The 17,053-nt window shown below is 36.0% G+C and overlaps 1 protein-coding gene across 3 annotated transcripts in view; it reads left to right on the top strand.

Moving 5' to 3' along the window:
* LOC149795673 (fibroblast growth factor receptor-like 1) overlaps positions 1–17,053 on the top strand; it is a 178,053-nt gene that overhangs the window by 68,944 nt on the left and 92,056 nt on the right. For all 3 annotated transcript variants that reach the window (XM_089965514.1, XM_089965512.1, XM_089965513.1), the window contains exon 2: positions 14,204–14,288. In XM_089965514.1, coding sequence (XP_089821640.1) covers positions 14,222–14,288 — 67 coding nt within the window. In that variant the 5' untranslated portion in view covers positions 14,204–14,221. The remainder of the gene's footprint in view (positions 1–14,203; positions 14,289–17,053) is intronic.

The following is a 17,053-nucleotide window of genomic DNA, read 5'->3' as shown; positions in this document are numbered from 1 at the left end:
GAGAAACCACAATCAGTATCGGCTGTTTCTGTCCTTGAATATGCGGCCCACTCTGCTGGAGGCGAATCACCAAACCCAACAATGGTCTTGTACATCAGAATGTTTAGTCTTGCTGTGATTGTAAATATTAACCTGTGATATGATTTGTATCTCCATAAGTTAGTGACGTCGCCTTACAATATTTTAGCATTTGTGGTATTTTCATATGTATAGCTTGAGATGTATTAATAAAAGTTTTGCTGTTTTGTTCTATAACTACATCTGAAGTTATTTCTGAGTTTCAGTGAAATTTCCGAACTATGTTCCAGTTACACAGACCCGCTGATGTTACAAAGGATAGTTGACTCAGATTATTTCATCTAGATAACTGATTATTCAGTAAGTTGTTGTTGTTGTGGGGTTTAACGCCATTTTTCAGCACAAGATAGGCTATACATGGCGGCCAGTATTAATGGTGGAGGAAGAACCCGGGAAAACCCCGGAAAGAACCACCGATCAACGAGAAGCTACTGGCAAGCTTTCTCACATACCAACATTGGCCGATTCCAAGACTCGAACCCACGCAGGCAGGTGAGATGGCAGTGATCTGTAACAGAGAGCGCTTTAGACCACTCGGCCACTCGGGGCCCCTATTCATTGAGTTCCTGCATACATGTTATCAGTACACACAATAGTACATACCATTATTTTTCTATGGAACACAAAAAAGTTATTGCGGTTATGTTGTGTGACCACTGCAAACCCCTAATTTCAAGTGACTACTTGATGGGTGGGTGAGTGGGGAATCAGAGATTTGAGTTTCCGGATATGCTAAAATATTGTTGTATATGCTGTATGTCAGCTGTGTAGGCCACATGGCCATCATGTCCGGGCCATCATGACCTATATTTGCAGCATGGCGAATGAAATATGGTTGATTCAGATTTGGAATGATTAACCTTTGACATACGTACACTTAATCGCAAGTGTCCTATGTATCGCGTACTTTACAATGTACCCTGTTACCCTCATCAATACAAAAGATTGCAATTTTTCATGTTTAATAATGCTTAGTATTATTACTTGACATCACGCAGGAATAATCAGTTCGGTTTTCACTTGTCCAATTTTCCCCTCATTGATTAAGTTCATAGCACTCAAGCGTGGATGGTGGCATACTAGAAAAGACAGTTTACTAACGATCAATGTCACGGAGTGGTGTAGTTATTTTAGCGGCTTATGAATTTAATCCGTAATATGTACGGAGTGTTGGAGGGCATCAATTGACGATATTATCAGCTAAGAAAAAAATAATAATACGACAACCAGGGAAGGAATGTACATTTTCTCGGTTCATAGGGAGTTGCTACTTAAATAATTAAGTTAGAAAACATTTGCTTTCTGAAAATATAACAGACATGTATATAAATTATATTGTGCTGTAGAATAACGAGACGGCATATGTATGCTTGAAAAGTACATGGAGTACTAATCATTATAGATGATATAAATTTAGAATCTCTTGTCAAGTTTTCTGCCCGATTGGATTTGTACTAAACTCCGTCTCCATGGTCCTGCAGTTGAGCGCGTATGCGGTAGACTTGCCGAGATGGAATCGGCTTGACACAGATGCAGGTGAAAGTTATCACAACGTTCCTGTCTGTGCTAGGTCTCCCAGTATGTGCTGTTTTTAACGTGTATCAAAAAGGAAGTGCAGTATGAACGCACAAAAAGTAGATGATGAAGTCTTCATTATTAAGGATGATAATAACAAATTGACAGTTATCGCCATGCTCAAGTGAAAAGGCGATGCGACTGCAGTCAATTAACGCAGGTAAGTTTTCATGGCGTTGTCACTTATTATCAAATAAGGCACTGTAACAGTGGAAGATGAGAACGACAAATGATAATGCTAACTGGCCAGGCGTGATAATAGTCCATTCTGTAACCTTAGTCACTCGGGGATTGAAACTAACAGTATTCACTAGTACTGATATCTCATTGACGTAGGAAACACCCTTCTGTGCAATCCCGCTGGTGTAAACATTAGACGGATGGGAAATTTGAGAACTAGCGAATTCTTAGCATTTATTTCTCGCTAATTGGCCATTTTAAATACATGTATATCATAAAAGCTCCAGTATTTATATTATGTTGTGGGTAATTTGGAAATAAAGATCCCGAGATCTGGATGGCAACTTGCAGCTGGCACGAAAGATATGCAGAAAAAAAGTAGAGGAAAAGAGAGATATGGTGAACTTCAGAGAAGAAAAAATGAAATAGCTTTTGTTTCTTTTTACTGAGCATTGTTAGAATTTTCCTGCCAAACGATGATTACGCCGATACAAGGATATTGTGTATTTATAATTTCTAAGTGGTAGAAAGGAAGAAATTCACTGTTACTGTCAGATTCTTTAGTGGTAGATTCGACGAATCTGTGTTACATTTTCTCATCCACGGATAGTTTTGTAGGATTGGAAAGGATAGTGTTGTAGAATTGGAAAGGAAAGTGGCCCCTAGGGGCCTGAACAAGGGCGGGTGGCCACGCTGTTTTTTACAGTCTTATATGAAAGTAAGTAACTAGATTCGTTTTTCAAATTTTTTTTATATATTCTTCCATATTTACTTGCTGTAGACCCTGGCGTGTAATGTACAAATATTGTCTTGCGTATTGTTTGGTTTAGTACAGTAACGGTGCACTTCTTAATATTTAATGCATTGTTTTTAAACAACGTGCACACTTTTAAAGCACTAGACAAACCACTTGAGTCTATTCAGCTAATGTTACGATGGATCACGCGAACAAACATGTCATGGAAAAGCAATTTTACACTGAATGTTTACGAGTTAGAATTGTGTTATTATTCCACGCTTTTAAAAAAAAAGGTTTTTTTTTTCAAATGCTCTTACTGTTGCAAGAAAATGTCAGAATACGAGAAAAACTGCCAAACATCAAACACTAATTCTCTGTCTTTCACACACACACACACACACACACACACACACACACACACACAGAGAGTTATAAATATACACTAGACAGAGCGGAAAGTGCCATATTTGGATTCTATAGGTTGTGGTTGTTGTTGTGATTTGGATTTTTAACGTAGCTTTAACAATGTTTCAGTCATATCGCTACGATGTCTGCAATGTGGCAGTTTATAGTGATATCTAGCACTGGGGCATCAGTCCGCAGACATGTAGCATTATGGCCCACCCAGTCACATTATCGTGACACCAGGCCGACCACTCCCAACACTAACATCTTAATGCTGAACGCCAAGCGAGGCAGCTGTTAGTACCATTTTTGTAAGTCTTTAGTATGATTCGGCCGGGGATCGAACCCACGACCTCCCGTTAAGTCTTATACATAGATATGTACTTACATCTTTCCATCCATACAGAAGGACATACGTAAACGGCCATATTTATATTAGAGTAAGAAGACTGGCCTTTCCAGTGGGTGTCCGTTGTTTTGTCCGTCTTAACTGAACCACTTCAGCACATAGAATAGGTTAACAAGATTGGGTTAGAGGAAACAGTTCCATAAATTTGAAGAGTTTGAAATAAATCTTTTGAATAATGACAAAAATATTTTAAAAAAAATTGAAAGCATGATGATCCAGCAATAAACTGTGTGTGTGCATGACAGCGATAAAATATGTGTGCATGACAGCGATATAATGCGAATGACGGTTTCAAAATGCACAAAACATCTGGAAGAATGGGTTCATTGCTTAGAAATCTCACAAAGATGCCATTTTTTTAGTTGCATATCCATAAAAGCAATGAATCCACAGGTGTGTGGAAGTTTAAAGAGCCATTAAAATTAATTAAAATATAAAAATATCTGAGCGGACGGAATAGTTTGAATGACGGAGGCAGTAGCAAATGAGGAGTGTCATCTCATTCATTATATATGTCAAGACATGCGTGTACGGCAACAATAAAACAGAGAGGAAATAAATCAGAGACTTTGTAACAATAAGAAGTGAATGAGTAATTTAATGTCCTTTGTATAAAATAAAAAACTTGAACAAAAAAACGTTCCATAATTAACATTGGAAACTTTGTTAGTGAGGCTGGTATACACATAAAAGTTCCACAATGATTGATTTCAAAGGATGCTGTGATTTTTTCGGAATTTAAAACTTGTGTTTAAGTTTTGATTTTGGTTTGTAGGAAGGAATAATACATGTGAACACCATTGCTTTGTTTTCATTAGCGTATGTCTTACCTAATTTTATACTTTCCTTTATCCAATGGTATAGATGTTTTTTATTTATGGGAAAAATGTTGGAGGTTAAATTTAGCATTGAAAAATTACTCTATGTAGACAGCAGGTTAAATCTTGGGTGTACCGTTTTGTTTTGGCTCGACGGAAAGAATTTTGTATTTAAATTTGAGCAATCGCCTTAACATACTGAATAGAGTAATCACCTTAACATACTGAATAGAGTAATCACCTTAACATACTGAATAGAGTAATCACCTTAACGTACTGAATAGAGTAATCACCTTAATATACTGAATAGAGTAATTACCTTAACATACTGAATAGATTTATCACCTTAACATACTGAATAGAGTAATCACCTTAACATACTGACTAGTTTTAAACCTAATTTTCCTGGGCAAGAGTGTCATGTTCAAGTTCACATACATATAAGATTTTGCTGTTATTTGTGAGAGGCGTCTGAGTCTTTCCATTTTGTGTGTTAAATATAACGTGCTTGACCTTATTTGATAGTTGACTTTAATTTACTGTTGTTGTTTTTTTAAGGGTTGGGGTTGCGGCTGTTTTTGTTTGTTTGCAGCTTAAGGGACATTCGATGAGAGAGGTTGCATTTAAACTTAGGTTTTGTATGCAGCCATGTTCTACTTTATTTCAGGGATGCACAACATGTGGCTCGCCGACAAATTTTGTGCGATCTGCGCCCGAGTCTTTACTTTGTCTATTTATAGACATAAAGTTTGACAGTGCGGCCTGCTTGGTAAAAGTTGAAAGTGTGCACCAATTTTTCGCAGTCGAAGGAGAAAAGCTACTGGTTATAAAGTTCGCGTCGATGCTTTATGTAACCCAGTGTTTGATGATTCTTTTGCTGTGGCAATTTATGGCGAAAAGTGTGAGGTTAAGCTTGGACTTTCAGCTTTATTTTATTGCTTCTAGGAAGAACCTTTGCCTTTTTCACTTTTGTGTTTTAAATTTATCATGCGTTGCCATATTCAATAGTATTTCAGGTTTCATTGTGTGTTTAAGATTTTGGTTATATGTATTTATCAGTGTGTGTTTTAGGTTTGTTTTATGTAGATATCAGTTTGTGTTTAAAATTCGTCATAAGTAGATATAAGTTTATGTTTTAAAATTTGTCATATGTCAGTATCATTTTGTGTTTAAAATTCGTCATAAGTAGATATAAGTTATGTTTAAAATTCGTCATAAGTAGATATAAGTTTATGTTTAAAATTCGTCCTATGTAGATATAAGTTTATGTTTAAAATTCGTCATATGTAGACATAAGTTTATGTTTAAAATTCGTCATTAGTAGATATCAGTTTATGTTTAAAATTCGTCATAAGTAGATATCAGTTTATGTTTAAAATTCGTCATATTCAGACATCAGTTTATGTTTAAAATTCGTCATAAGTAGATATCACTTTATGTTTAAAATTCGTCATAAGTAGACATCAGTTTATGTTTAAAATTTGTCCTATGTAGATATCAGTTTATGTTTAAAATTCGTCATAAGTAGATATCAGTTGGTGTTTAAAATTCGTCATATGTAGATATCAGTTATGTTTAAAATTCGTCATAAGTAAATATCAGTTTATGTTTAAAATTCGTCATAAGTAGATATCAGTTGGTGTTTAAAATTCGTCATATGTAGATATCAGTTATGTTTAAAATTCGTCATAAGTAAATATCAGTTTATGTTTAAAATTCGTTATAAGTAGATATCAGTTTATGTTTAAAATTAGTCATAAGTAGATACAAATTTATGTTTATTTTCGTCATAAGTAGATACAAGTTTGTGTTTAAGGTTCATCATATGTAGATATTTTGTGTTTAAGGTTTTCGTTATATGCTTAGATGCAAGGACTGTGCATTTAAGTTTAACTTCTGTGTATTTAAACATTTTCCTCGTAATACAAATGTTACATATATTTATTACAATGTATAGTACGTGTTGAGATTCAAGTTGTTTTTGTTTAATCTGTCGCTCTGGGCACATTTGAAATCCGTAAGGCCGACATCTTGATTGCAGTCAAAGGTCACATTAATTTTGAAAGGGGCCCTTTTGACTTTCTGTGTGTACTTGTCTGTCTGTCCATCTCCATTTATTGGTTTAAGCTTGCATTACCTTAGGTGGAAATTTAGGGTCTTGTTTAGTGTATGGACCAAATCAGGATAGAAATACTTTGTCATGCCAGTAGTATACCCTGATATTAAGCTTTATTGACTTTTTTACCTTGTGGTCAGCATGTTACAAAACTCGAGTGTAGTCATTTAGCCTGGTCAGTGGAACCAGAATACTGAGTGTCCGATCATCACACGAAAAGTGTCATTGTGTCATATATTTTATGCATCCAAGACCGATCAATTTTTGTTTTTTGTTTTGTTGTTTTTGTTTGTTGTTGTTGAGCCAAGGTCTTCAGCAAACTTGGTTAGGATATATACTTTTGTACTGATACGTTGTGGTAGATTTTATATGATTTTTTTCATGCAGGTCACTAATACTTACATTTCATACTTGATCGACCTATCACAGGGTTGTTTGTTCGGGATTGGTGAGTTGTAGACTACTGATTCACCCCCCCCCCCCAAGTTACAAGTATATCTCTGTCTATGGATTAGCGTCACGCGTAATCATGCTAATGCCTCTTCTGTTTCCTGAAAATTTCACTTCAAAAATACCCCGTTAATCGTGTTCCAAAAGCTAATGGAAGCTGTTAGCAAGGTTTTATGATGCCAACACCGGCGCCTTTATTGTGAGGCCAAACCGGTACCTTTATTACGAAAAAAAGTAAAAAATTTTAACTATTTTCTCAGGAATCGGAATGGTTTCGTCATTTTCAGATGTTGGCATTTGATGTACAGGTCAGCTTTGTTGTTAACTAACAAGACTGTGTACTAAAAGCTGGGCACCACGAAAAATTCATACTGCGGTATACCGCGGCATTTATGAACAGACCGTGATACGTACCAGTGTATATCGCAATTATATTCTGGATTAACTTGGTGTTCTGGGGTCGGGTCCTGATACTTTTTAAAATAATTTCTGGTTATCAGTAGGAGGAATAAAAATCTATTTGATTTATAGCAACACAATACTCTACTATATGTATTTTATCATTTGAAGACAAAACAATTAGCTTAAAATAAAAGAAAGAAAGTAAATTGGCTCAAAAAAACCTCGCATACACACCCCGAAAAGCAATTGGTCAACACGTTACAGTAGATGAAATTGCTATATGTATAATGATTGTTGCTCAAGTTGTGATCTTAAAACAAACTGTAACTAAAATGACACCTTGGGAAATACATGGAACGGCAGGACTGTATTCTGGTGTTGACTTTTTATATATGGGTGCTTGTTTCATTTTTCGTGGCGGATATTCTCTTTTACTTGATTATTTCGTTATACGTGGCGGATATTCCATTCCAGTGTGCATAATTCATTATACGTGGTGAAATGTTCCTTTATATGTGGTGCTGGTTTCGTTATACGTGGTACATATGCCTTTATTCGTGGTGTTTATTCCGTACGTGGTGCTTATTTCATTATACATGGTGGCTATTCCATTATACGTGGCACACATTTCATTATACGGATATTCCATTATACATGGTGCTTATTACATTATACGGGATGCATATTCCATTACACATTATGCATATGCCATTATGCATGGTGCATATTCCATTATACGTGGCGCATATTCCATTACACATGACGCATATTCCATTATACGTGGTGCATATTTCATTATACGTGGCGCATATTCCATTACACATGGCGCATATTCCATTATACGTTCGCAGTGTTATAGAGGAATACATGTATATAACTCTTGCACATACACGAGTAAATAACTAAAACAGTACGTGATTTTTTAATTTTTTTTAAGTTGTTCAAGTTTTTCTTCTTTAACCGAGATTTTTCAGAAGGTTGAATTTGACCCGATTGTGTTTCACAACATTCCATTTGATCACCGCGTTGGCATAAGTGACGTGTGTCAAACTTGTGATTAAAGGATCATAACTATAATTCTATTTGTAAGATTCACTATCAATTTGTGACAAATACAACCGTTTATTTAACAAAAAAGTTAATGTTTTAAACTATTTTATCACGAGTAATGAAAAGACGCTTTTACTGTTATTGAAGTTGTAACTAGATTCCTCGTTAATTGAATTTTACTGACGGAAATTACAGACGCATCATTACAGTGGAAAAAGTACCGTAATACGTACCACCGGAATTAAATACTGTACCAGTCATACCGCGCACATCATCACGGTAAAAATGCCACGCTAAACCGGTTCGCTGGTAATACCGCACACCTATATTGTCAACTCGATAATGGAGTAATTCACGCGTTTTGTATATTGTACTAAGTTACTGAGACTTAAGGTTTTGAAAAGACCTTTATTTATTAAGTATATGTATGTTTGTGGCCTACATTGTGTTGTAGTGACAGACGGTAGCTATTTTGATGTGTGAGACGCTATCAGCATTCACTGTACAGATCTGACAGACAGGAGCCATTTTGATGTGCGGGACGCTATCAGCACTCACTGTAATGTACCGACAAACAGTAGCTAATTTGGTGGGCTAGACGCTCAAAGTGCTCACTGTACTGTGCTGTACTGACAAACTAAACGCAGTGGCTATATTCTTATGGCGTACATTGTATCGTACTGACAGACGAGCTCTTTTTTATGTGTGAGACGCTATTAGCACTCATTGTACTGTACTGACAAACAGTAGCTATTTTGATGTGTGAGACGCTATCAACACTACTGTACTGACAGACAGGAGCTATTTTGATGTGTGAGACGCTATCAGCACTCACTGTAATGTACTGAAAAACTAAACGCAGTAGCTATATTCTTACGGCCTACATTGCGTTGTACTCACAGACAGTAGCTATTTTGATGCGTGAGACGCTATCAACACTCACTGTACTGTACTGACAGACAGGAGCTATTTTGATGTGTGAGACGCTATCAGCATTCACTGTACTGTACTGACAGACAGGAGCTATTTTGATGTGTGAGACGCTATCAACACTAACTGTACTATACTGACAAACTAAACGCAGTAGCTGTATTCATATGGCCTACATTGCATTGTACTGACAAACAGTAGTTATTTTGATGTGCGAGACGCTATCAGCACTCACTTTACTGTACTGACAAACAGTAGTTATTTTGATATGGGAGACGCTGTAAACACTCACTGTACTGTACTGACAAACAGTAGCTATTTTGATATGTGAGACGCTATCAACACTGACTGTACTATACTGACAAACTAAACGCAGTATTTATATTCGTATGGCCTACATTGTATTGTACTGACAGACAGTAGTTATTTTGATGTGTGATATGCTATCAGTACTTACTGTACTGTACCGACAAACAGTAGCTAATTTGATGGGCTAGACGTTCACAGCACTCACTCTACTGTGCTGTACTGACAAACTAGCTATATCCTTATGGCGTACATTGTATTGTACATACAAACAGTAGCTAGTTTAATGCGCGTGACGTTATCAGTACTCACTGTACTGTACTGACAAACTACACGCAGTAGCTATATTCTTATAGCGTACATTGCATTGTACATACAAACAGTAGCTAGTTTAATGCGCGTGACGTTATCAGTACTCACTGTACTGTACTGACAAACTACACGCAGTAGTTATATTCTTATAGCGTACATTGCATTGTACATACAAACAGTAGCTAGTTTAATGCGCGTGACGTTATCAGTACTCACTGTACTGTACTGACAAACTACACGCAGTAGTTATATTCTTATAGCGTACATTGCATTGTACATACAAACAGTAGCTAGTTTAATGCGCGTGATGTTATCAGTACTCACTGTACTGTACTGACAAACTACACGCAGTAGCTATATTCTTATAGCGTACATTGTATTGTGCTGACAAACAGTAGCTAGTTTAATACGCGTGACGTTATCAGTACTCACTGTACTGTACTGACAAACTACACGCAGTAGTTATATTCTTATAGCGTACATTGTATTGTACATACAAACAGTAGCTAGTTTAATGCGCGTGATGTTATCAGTACTCACTGTACTGTACTGACAAACTACACGCAGTAGTTATATTCTTATAGCGTACATTGTATTGTGCTGACAAACAGTAGCTAGTTTAATGCGCGTGACGTTATCAGCACTCGCTTTACTGTACTGACAAACTACACGCAGTAGCTATATTCTTATTGCGTACATTGTATTGTACGCACAAACAGTAGCTCGTTTATTGTGCGAGACGTTATCAGCACTCATAATGACACTAAACCAATAAAACGATTCACATCTCTTCCAATTGGAAGATGAATAAAAACCAATAAAACGATTCACACCTCTTACAATTGGAAGATGGATAAAAGCCAACAAAACGATTCACATCTCTTTTAGTTGGAAGATGAATAAAAACCAATAAAACGATTCACATCTCTTATAATTGGAAGATGAATAAAAACCAGTAAAACGATTCACATCTATTCCAGTGGTTAGATGAGTAAAAACCAATAAAACGATTCACATCTCTTACAATTGGAAGATGAATAAAAACCAGTAAAACGATTCACATCTCTTCCAGTGCTAAGATGAGTAAAAACCAATAAAACGATTCACATCTCTTACAATTGGAAGATGAATAAAAACCAGTAAAACGATTCACATCTCTTCCAGTGCTAAGATGAGTAAAAACCAATAAAACGATTCACATCTCTTACAGTTGGAAGATGAATAAAAACCAGTAAAACGATTCACATCTCTTCCAGTGCTAAGATGAGAAAAAACCAATAAAACGATTCACATCTCTTACAATTGGAAGATGAATAAAAACTAGTAAAACGATTCACATCTCTTCCAGTGCTAAGATGAGAAAAAACCAATAAAACGATTCACATCTCTTACAATTGGAAGATGAATAAAAACCAGTAAAACGATTCACATCTCTTCCAGTGCTAAGATGAGAAAAAACCAATAAAACGATTCACATCTCTTACAATTGGAAGATGAATAAAAACCAATAAAACGATTCACATTTCTTACAATTGGAAGATGAATAAGAACCAGTAAAACGATTCACATCTCTTCCAGTGCTAAGATGAGAAAAAACCAATAAAACGATTCACATCTCTTACAATTGGAAGATGAATAAAAACCAGTAAAACGATTCACATCTCTTCCAGTGCTAAGATGAGAAAAAACCAATAAAACGATTCACATCTCTTACAATTGGAAGATGAATAAAAACCAGTAAAACGATTCACATCTATTCCAGTGGTTAGGTGAATAAAAACCAATAAAACGATTCACATCTCTTACAATTGGAAGATGAATAAGAACCAGTAAAACGATTCACATCTCTTCCAGTGCTAAGATGAGAAAAAACCAATAAAACGATTCACATCTCTTACAATTGGAAGATGAATAAAAACCAGTAAAACGACTCACATCTATTCTAGTGGTAAGATGAATAAAAACCAATAAAACGATTCACATATCGTCCACTTGGAAGATGAATAAAAACCGCGTTCATCTATGTCTGATCCATTATCAGAAGAGTTCGTTGACCTATTAAGTTTATAATTAGGAGACTGTTATGAAGACAGAAACACTGGAGGTTTCCTGAAAATATTATGAAAGAAAACAAGTCAAAGATTTCTAAATCGTCTCAGTTCGAGATTTTTGTTTTTGCCAAACCTATACGTGTAAGCATAGCGTGTCAACGTCTGGACCAAGAAAAGAAGAGAAAAGTATACGTTTTTGAACCTTAGTCGAGCATTGATAATCCTTACATGTTCTGTATATTTTGCATGTTTATGAAAGTTTTATATAAAGTTTGACCTTATAAAAATGAGTCATCGGATTAATCTTAACACCGCTTGTCGTGCACCTCTTTCTTTGACTTACTCAAGTATATGACATCGTTCCCTTTCCTAGTGTTTGACTAAACATTTCGATTCATTACGTATCAGCATGTCCCCTTTCTAGAGTTTTGTCAAAAATGTTCGACACGTTACATATAAGCATGTCCCCTTTCTAGAGTTTTGACAAAAAATTTCGACACGTTACATATCAGCATGTCCCTTTTTCTAGTGTTTTGACAAAAAGGTTCGACTCATTAAATATCAGCATGCCCCCTTTCTAGAGTTTTGACAAAAATGTTCGACACGTTACATATCAGCATGTTCCCTTTTCTAGTGTTTTGACAAAAAGGAGTGAGTGACAAACGGATGTTCGCATGATTAAATACATTTAATATAACACAGTTTTAGTTAATGGAGGACGCGACTGTAAATCTGTAGGAGGAAGGAAATAATCTTAGCTCAAGCATATAGTCTGCATTTGTACAAGCATATTTTTGTTGTTGTTGTTGTTGTTATTGTAGGGTTTAACGCCATTTTTCAGCACACGATAGGCTATACATGGCGGCCAGTATTAATGGTGGAGGAAGAACCCGGGAAATCCCCGGAAAGAACCACCGACCCTCGAGAAGCAACTGGCAAGCTTTCTCACATACCCACATTGGCCGAATCCGAGACTCGAACCCACGCAGACAGAGGTGAGATGGCAATGATCCGTAACGGAGAGCGCTTTAGCCCACTCGGCCACTCGGGGCCCCGGGCATATTTTTACGACTCTGGTATTAAACTAAGTAACAGAAAAGAACTAGAACCAACAAGTTTTTGTAAAATTCCACAAATATTTATTTCCATAGAATTCAAACTTGAAAATTTAAAAAGAACTTAAAGTATTGTGAATTAATTCCCAAATAGTCCTAAATATTCTAACAAGTTCAAATTTATAAAGTTCCAACTGAATTCTAGTGATATTCCAAATAAATTCCGATATTGAATGTGTTGATGTGTCTATAGTCACGAATGTGCCAATGGCCTGGAGTGTGGCCATGTGCTAACTGTATTATGATGCACCCAGATAATACAATAAAAACTGTCCTCGTCTGGATTCACAAAAAAAATCCAACTTCATGTTTTAGTCCAAGAATATTATTGGGCACTTTTAAATCCAACGAATACTATTTTGAATAAATTAATCCCCCAAATAAAAATCTGATCACAACATTAAGACTAATTCTGTATTAGATGTTAAAGCAAGAATGAATAATCCCGATGTACACAAGCTTATAGACACTTTACTTGACCAAGGTCGCAATTATCATTTTCTGAAAATACTTCAAATTATAAGAAATTTCCATTCTGGAATTAAGCGAAGAATTAATATTTATTTTCAGATTGAAGTGAACATGTTTACTATTATTAATGATCTGAACATTTAATCCGCAATGATAGAGAAATGTATTATGTTGTTTATAAAATAAATGTCACTAGTCAGGTACACCATTAACTTGATCATGAATAAAGTCAAGTACAAAATACAAATATACATAGCATAATCATTAAGACAAACAACAACAAACAATACAAATTAAATATACATAAGAATACATTTGCATAAAACTTGGAATGTGCATTCATACATACCAGTACATGTATGCATCACTTGCAGTCAGACAATCCATCGTCAACAGGTAAACTGGATTAATTTTCGCTTTTGTTTTGATAGACCTAAAGAAGAATAGAAAAAAATTGTTTGGATATATACAGTCGAGAATTACATATGCATTGTTGCTTATTGGTACAATTATCATTACATACGCATTGTTGCTTATTGGTACAGTTTTCATTTCATATGCATTGTTGCTTATTGGTACAGTTTTCATTTCATATGCATTGTTGCTTATTGGTACAGTTTTCATTACATATGAATTGTTGCTTATTGGTACAGTTTTCATTTCATATGCATTGTTGCTTATTGGTACAGTTTTCATTACATATGCATTGTTGCTTATTGGTACAGTTTTCATTTCATATGCATTGTTGCTTATTGGTACAGTTTTCATTACTTTTTACTGTGATTCCGATTTTCAGGTTGAGGTGACACGTGATATGGCGCGTGCAGGATGTTTGATGTGCGTCTTTCTCTGGATGGTTTCTGGTCTATCCTCAGCTCTGGGTAAGTGTACAACTTTTATTTATGCATCGAACACTATATGGGGGTGGGGTGGGGGATATGAGGACTAGACAAATTTAGCTGAAAATGCAGAAAAAATATATCCGGCCCCTCGTTTTGTTTTCGTCAAGTTATACCTGAAGTATTTTTGTACTCCAAGAACAGCCCAAAAAAGTTTGGTGCAATGGAAAATGCAGACCTTCCCCTCACTACCACCTCTTTCCGCCGCCCCTGAAGATAAAGTTTGGTGCCATGTAAAACGTTTATGGTGATTAATATACCTTCATTCACCTTGCCACACATGAATAAAATCAAAAAGCTAGGAAATTGGTTTTCTTGGTTCGAGTCTCAAGTAGATGTTCACCAACCCAGCACCCATTACACTTTTGACAGTTGCTTCAGCGTCAAAACACAATTTCTGCAAGTTTTATCGGTGTCAGGGTGACTTATCTAAAACCCCATCACTTAAAGAAAACCAAATTTTGACAATTTTCACAAAAACTAATCCAGCAGCTCTCATTGTGTAACATTTATGTTTCTCATAAGCTCCGCAAAAGATTTAACTTTATTTAATTACCGTTTTTGCACAATTTCTTTCAAATTCCACAGCATATACTCGACGGTTCAGATGTAAACTTAGTGTGGTCATCGACATAAAGGAAATCAGAGAACAAAAAAAAAAAAAAAAAAGACTGCGAATAGGTCACCACGCATTTTTCCATTGTTGGAATTGGGGGTCAAATCCGAGACAGCAAGAGGGCAACGTGAGCTTTTGAGCACTTTGCTAACTTGGATCCCATCTGCACGAATAAAAAGGTCTACCAGTGACTAATCTGCTGAGAAAATGCTGATGATTGTATCGTAAAACATAACATCAGTTGTAGATGATCCGTCGAAAGAAAACGTAGATGATCTGTCCAAAGAAAATGTAGATGAATTTTAAGAAGACAGAACATCAAAATAATGTTCTGTCAGAGTATATGTGTGTGTGTGTGTGTGTGTGTGTGTGTGTGTGTGTTTTGGATTTTTAACCTAGCTTGAACAAATTTTAGTGCAATCGATACGTCTGCATTGTGGCAGTTTATAGTAATGTCTTGCACTGGGGCGTCATGCTGTAGACATGTAGCATCATGTCCCGCCCAGTCACATTATCCGGACACCAGGTCGACTAGTTTTAACACTAACCTTTTAACAGCATATACTCGACGGTTCAGATGTAAACTTAGTGTGGTCATCGACATAAAGGAAATCAGAGAACAAAAAAAAAAAAAAAAAAGACTGCGAATAGGTCACCACGCATTTTTCCATTATTGGAATTGGGGGTCAAATCCGAGACAGCAAGAGGGCAACGTGAGCTTTTGAGCACTTTGCTAACTTGGATCCCATCTGCACGAATAAAAAGGTCTACCAGTGACTAATCTGCTGAGAAAATGCTGATGATTGTATCGTAAAACATAACATTAGTTGTAGATGATCCGTCGAAAGAAAACGTAGATGATCTGTCCAAAGAAAATGTAGATGAATTTTAAGAAGACAGAAAAAAAAAATTTTCGTACCATTTTTTGTAAGTCTCAGGTATGACTAAGTGGAGGTTCGAACCCGCAACCTCTCGCATCCGAGGCGACGATCTGGCCACTTAGGCCACTGGAGCGGTAATGATCTGTTGGAAAACATGAGATGAAAATGTAGACGATTTTTCTGAAATATGTTATTCCTCTAATTATGAGCCATATAGCAAGTTATAACACCTATTTAGATGACAAAGGTGAGGTACAAATCGAAAATATCGAGCAGGGTAATTTATGTGAGGCAGATGCATATTTATTCCAGATGTCAGGTGTATTGTATATCATATAGGGTTCTTTAAATCAAATCATGCAAACTGTGTGAAAAATAAATAGGGCTTTAGTTATAATTTCAAAATTTTATACAAATTCATTCAAAGACAATCAGCGTGAGGAGCCATAGTTTACTTAAGAAAAAAGAGAAACAACCGGTGGGATTTCAGAGAAGGGTTGTCGTTTCAGTTTGTGGTCGTTTTTCAGGAGATAAGTTTACGTGAAAGTGTTAAACAGAAATTTTTCACAAAAATGAAGTTCTGTTCTAAATTTTCAGGAGTCCGTTTTTAGTGTCCATTCTTTAACAGAAACGGCGAATTCATTTATTCGAGCGAAAAATTCGTTCTTAATGAAGTTTATCATAAACCATTATAATATTTGCACTTCAGTCTTTTTTATTAAATCTTCGCCAAAACTTTAGTTTTTCTTTGGATTGAGAGTGTAAATATTGGTTGTAATTTCCAGTCGTCATTAGCACTCTGCTGATCTTACATCGGCGAGGATCATTGGTCCACTCCTAGTATGTGTATATGTATGTATGTTCGTGTGTGTATATATGTATGTATGCATAGTGGTTAGAGCGTCCGCCTCCGATGCGGGAGGTCGCGGGTTCGAACTCCGGCCTAGTCATACCAAAGACTTACAATAATGGTACTAACAACAGCCTCGCTTGGCGCTTATCATTAAGAGGTTAGTGTTAGGACTGGTCGGCCTGGTGTCGGGATAATGTGACTGGGTGTGACATCATGCTACATGTCTGCGGCATGATGCCCTAGTGCTAGACATGTATGTATGCATGTATGTATATATGTATGCATGTATGTATATTTGTGTGTATGTTTGTGAGTGTGTGTATATGTATGTATGTATGTATGTATGTATGTATGTATGTATGTATGTGTATTTATAGGTTACTGCATTTATATGGGA

This window comes from Sinohyriopsis cumingii, chromosome 7, assembly GCF_028554795.1.
Source record: "Sinohyriopsis cumingii isolate HCF-2022 chromosome 7, ASM2855479v2, whole genome shotgun sequence".
In the NCBI taxonomy this organism is placed as follows: Eukaryota; Metazoa; Mollusca; class Bivalvia; order Unionida; family Unionidae; genus Sinohyriopsis; species Sinohyriopsis cumingii.
This window is presented reverse-complemented; position numbering and strand designations above follow the sequence as displayed.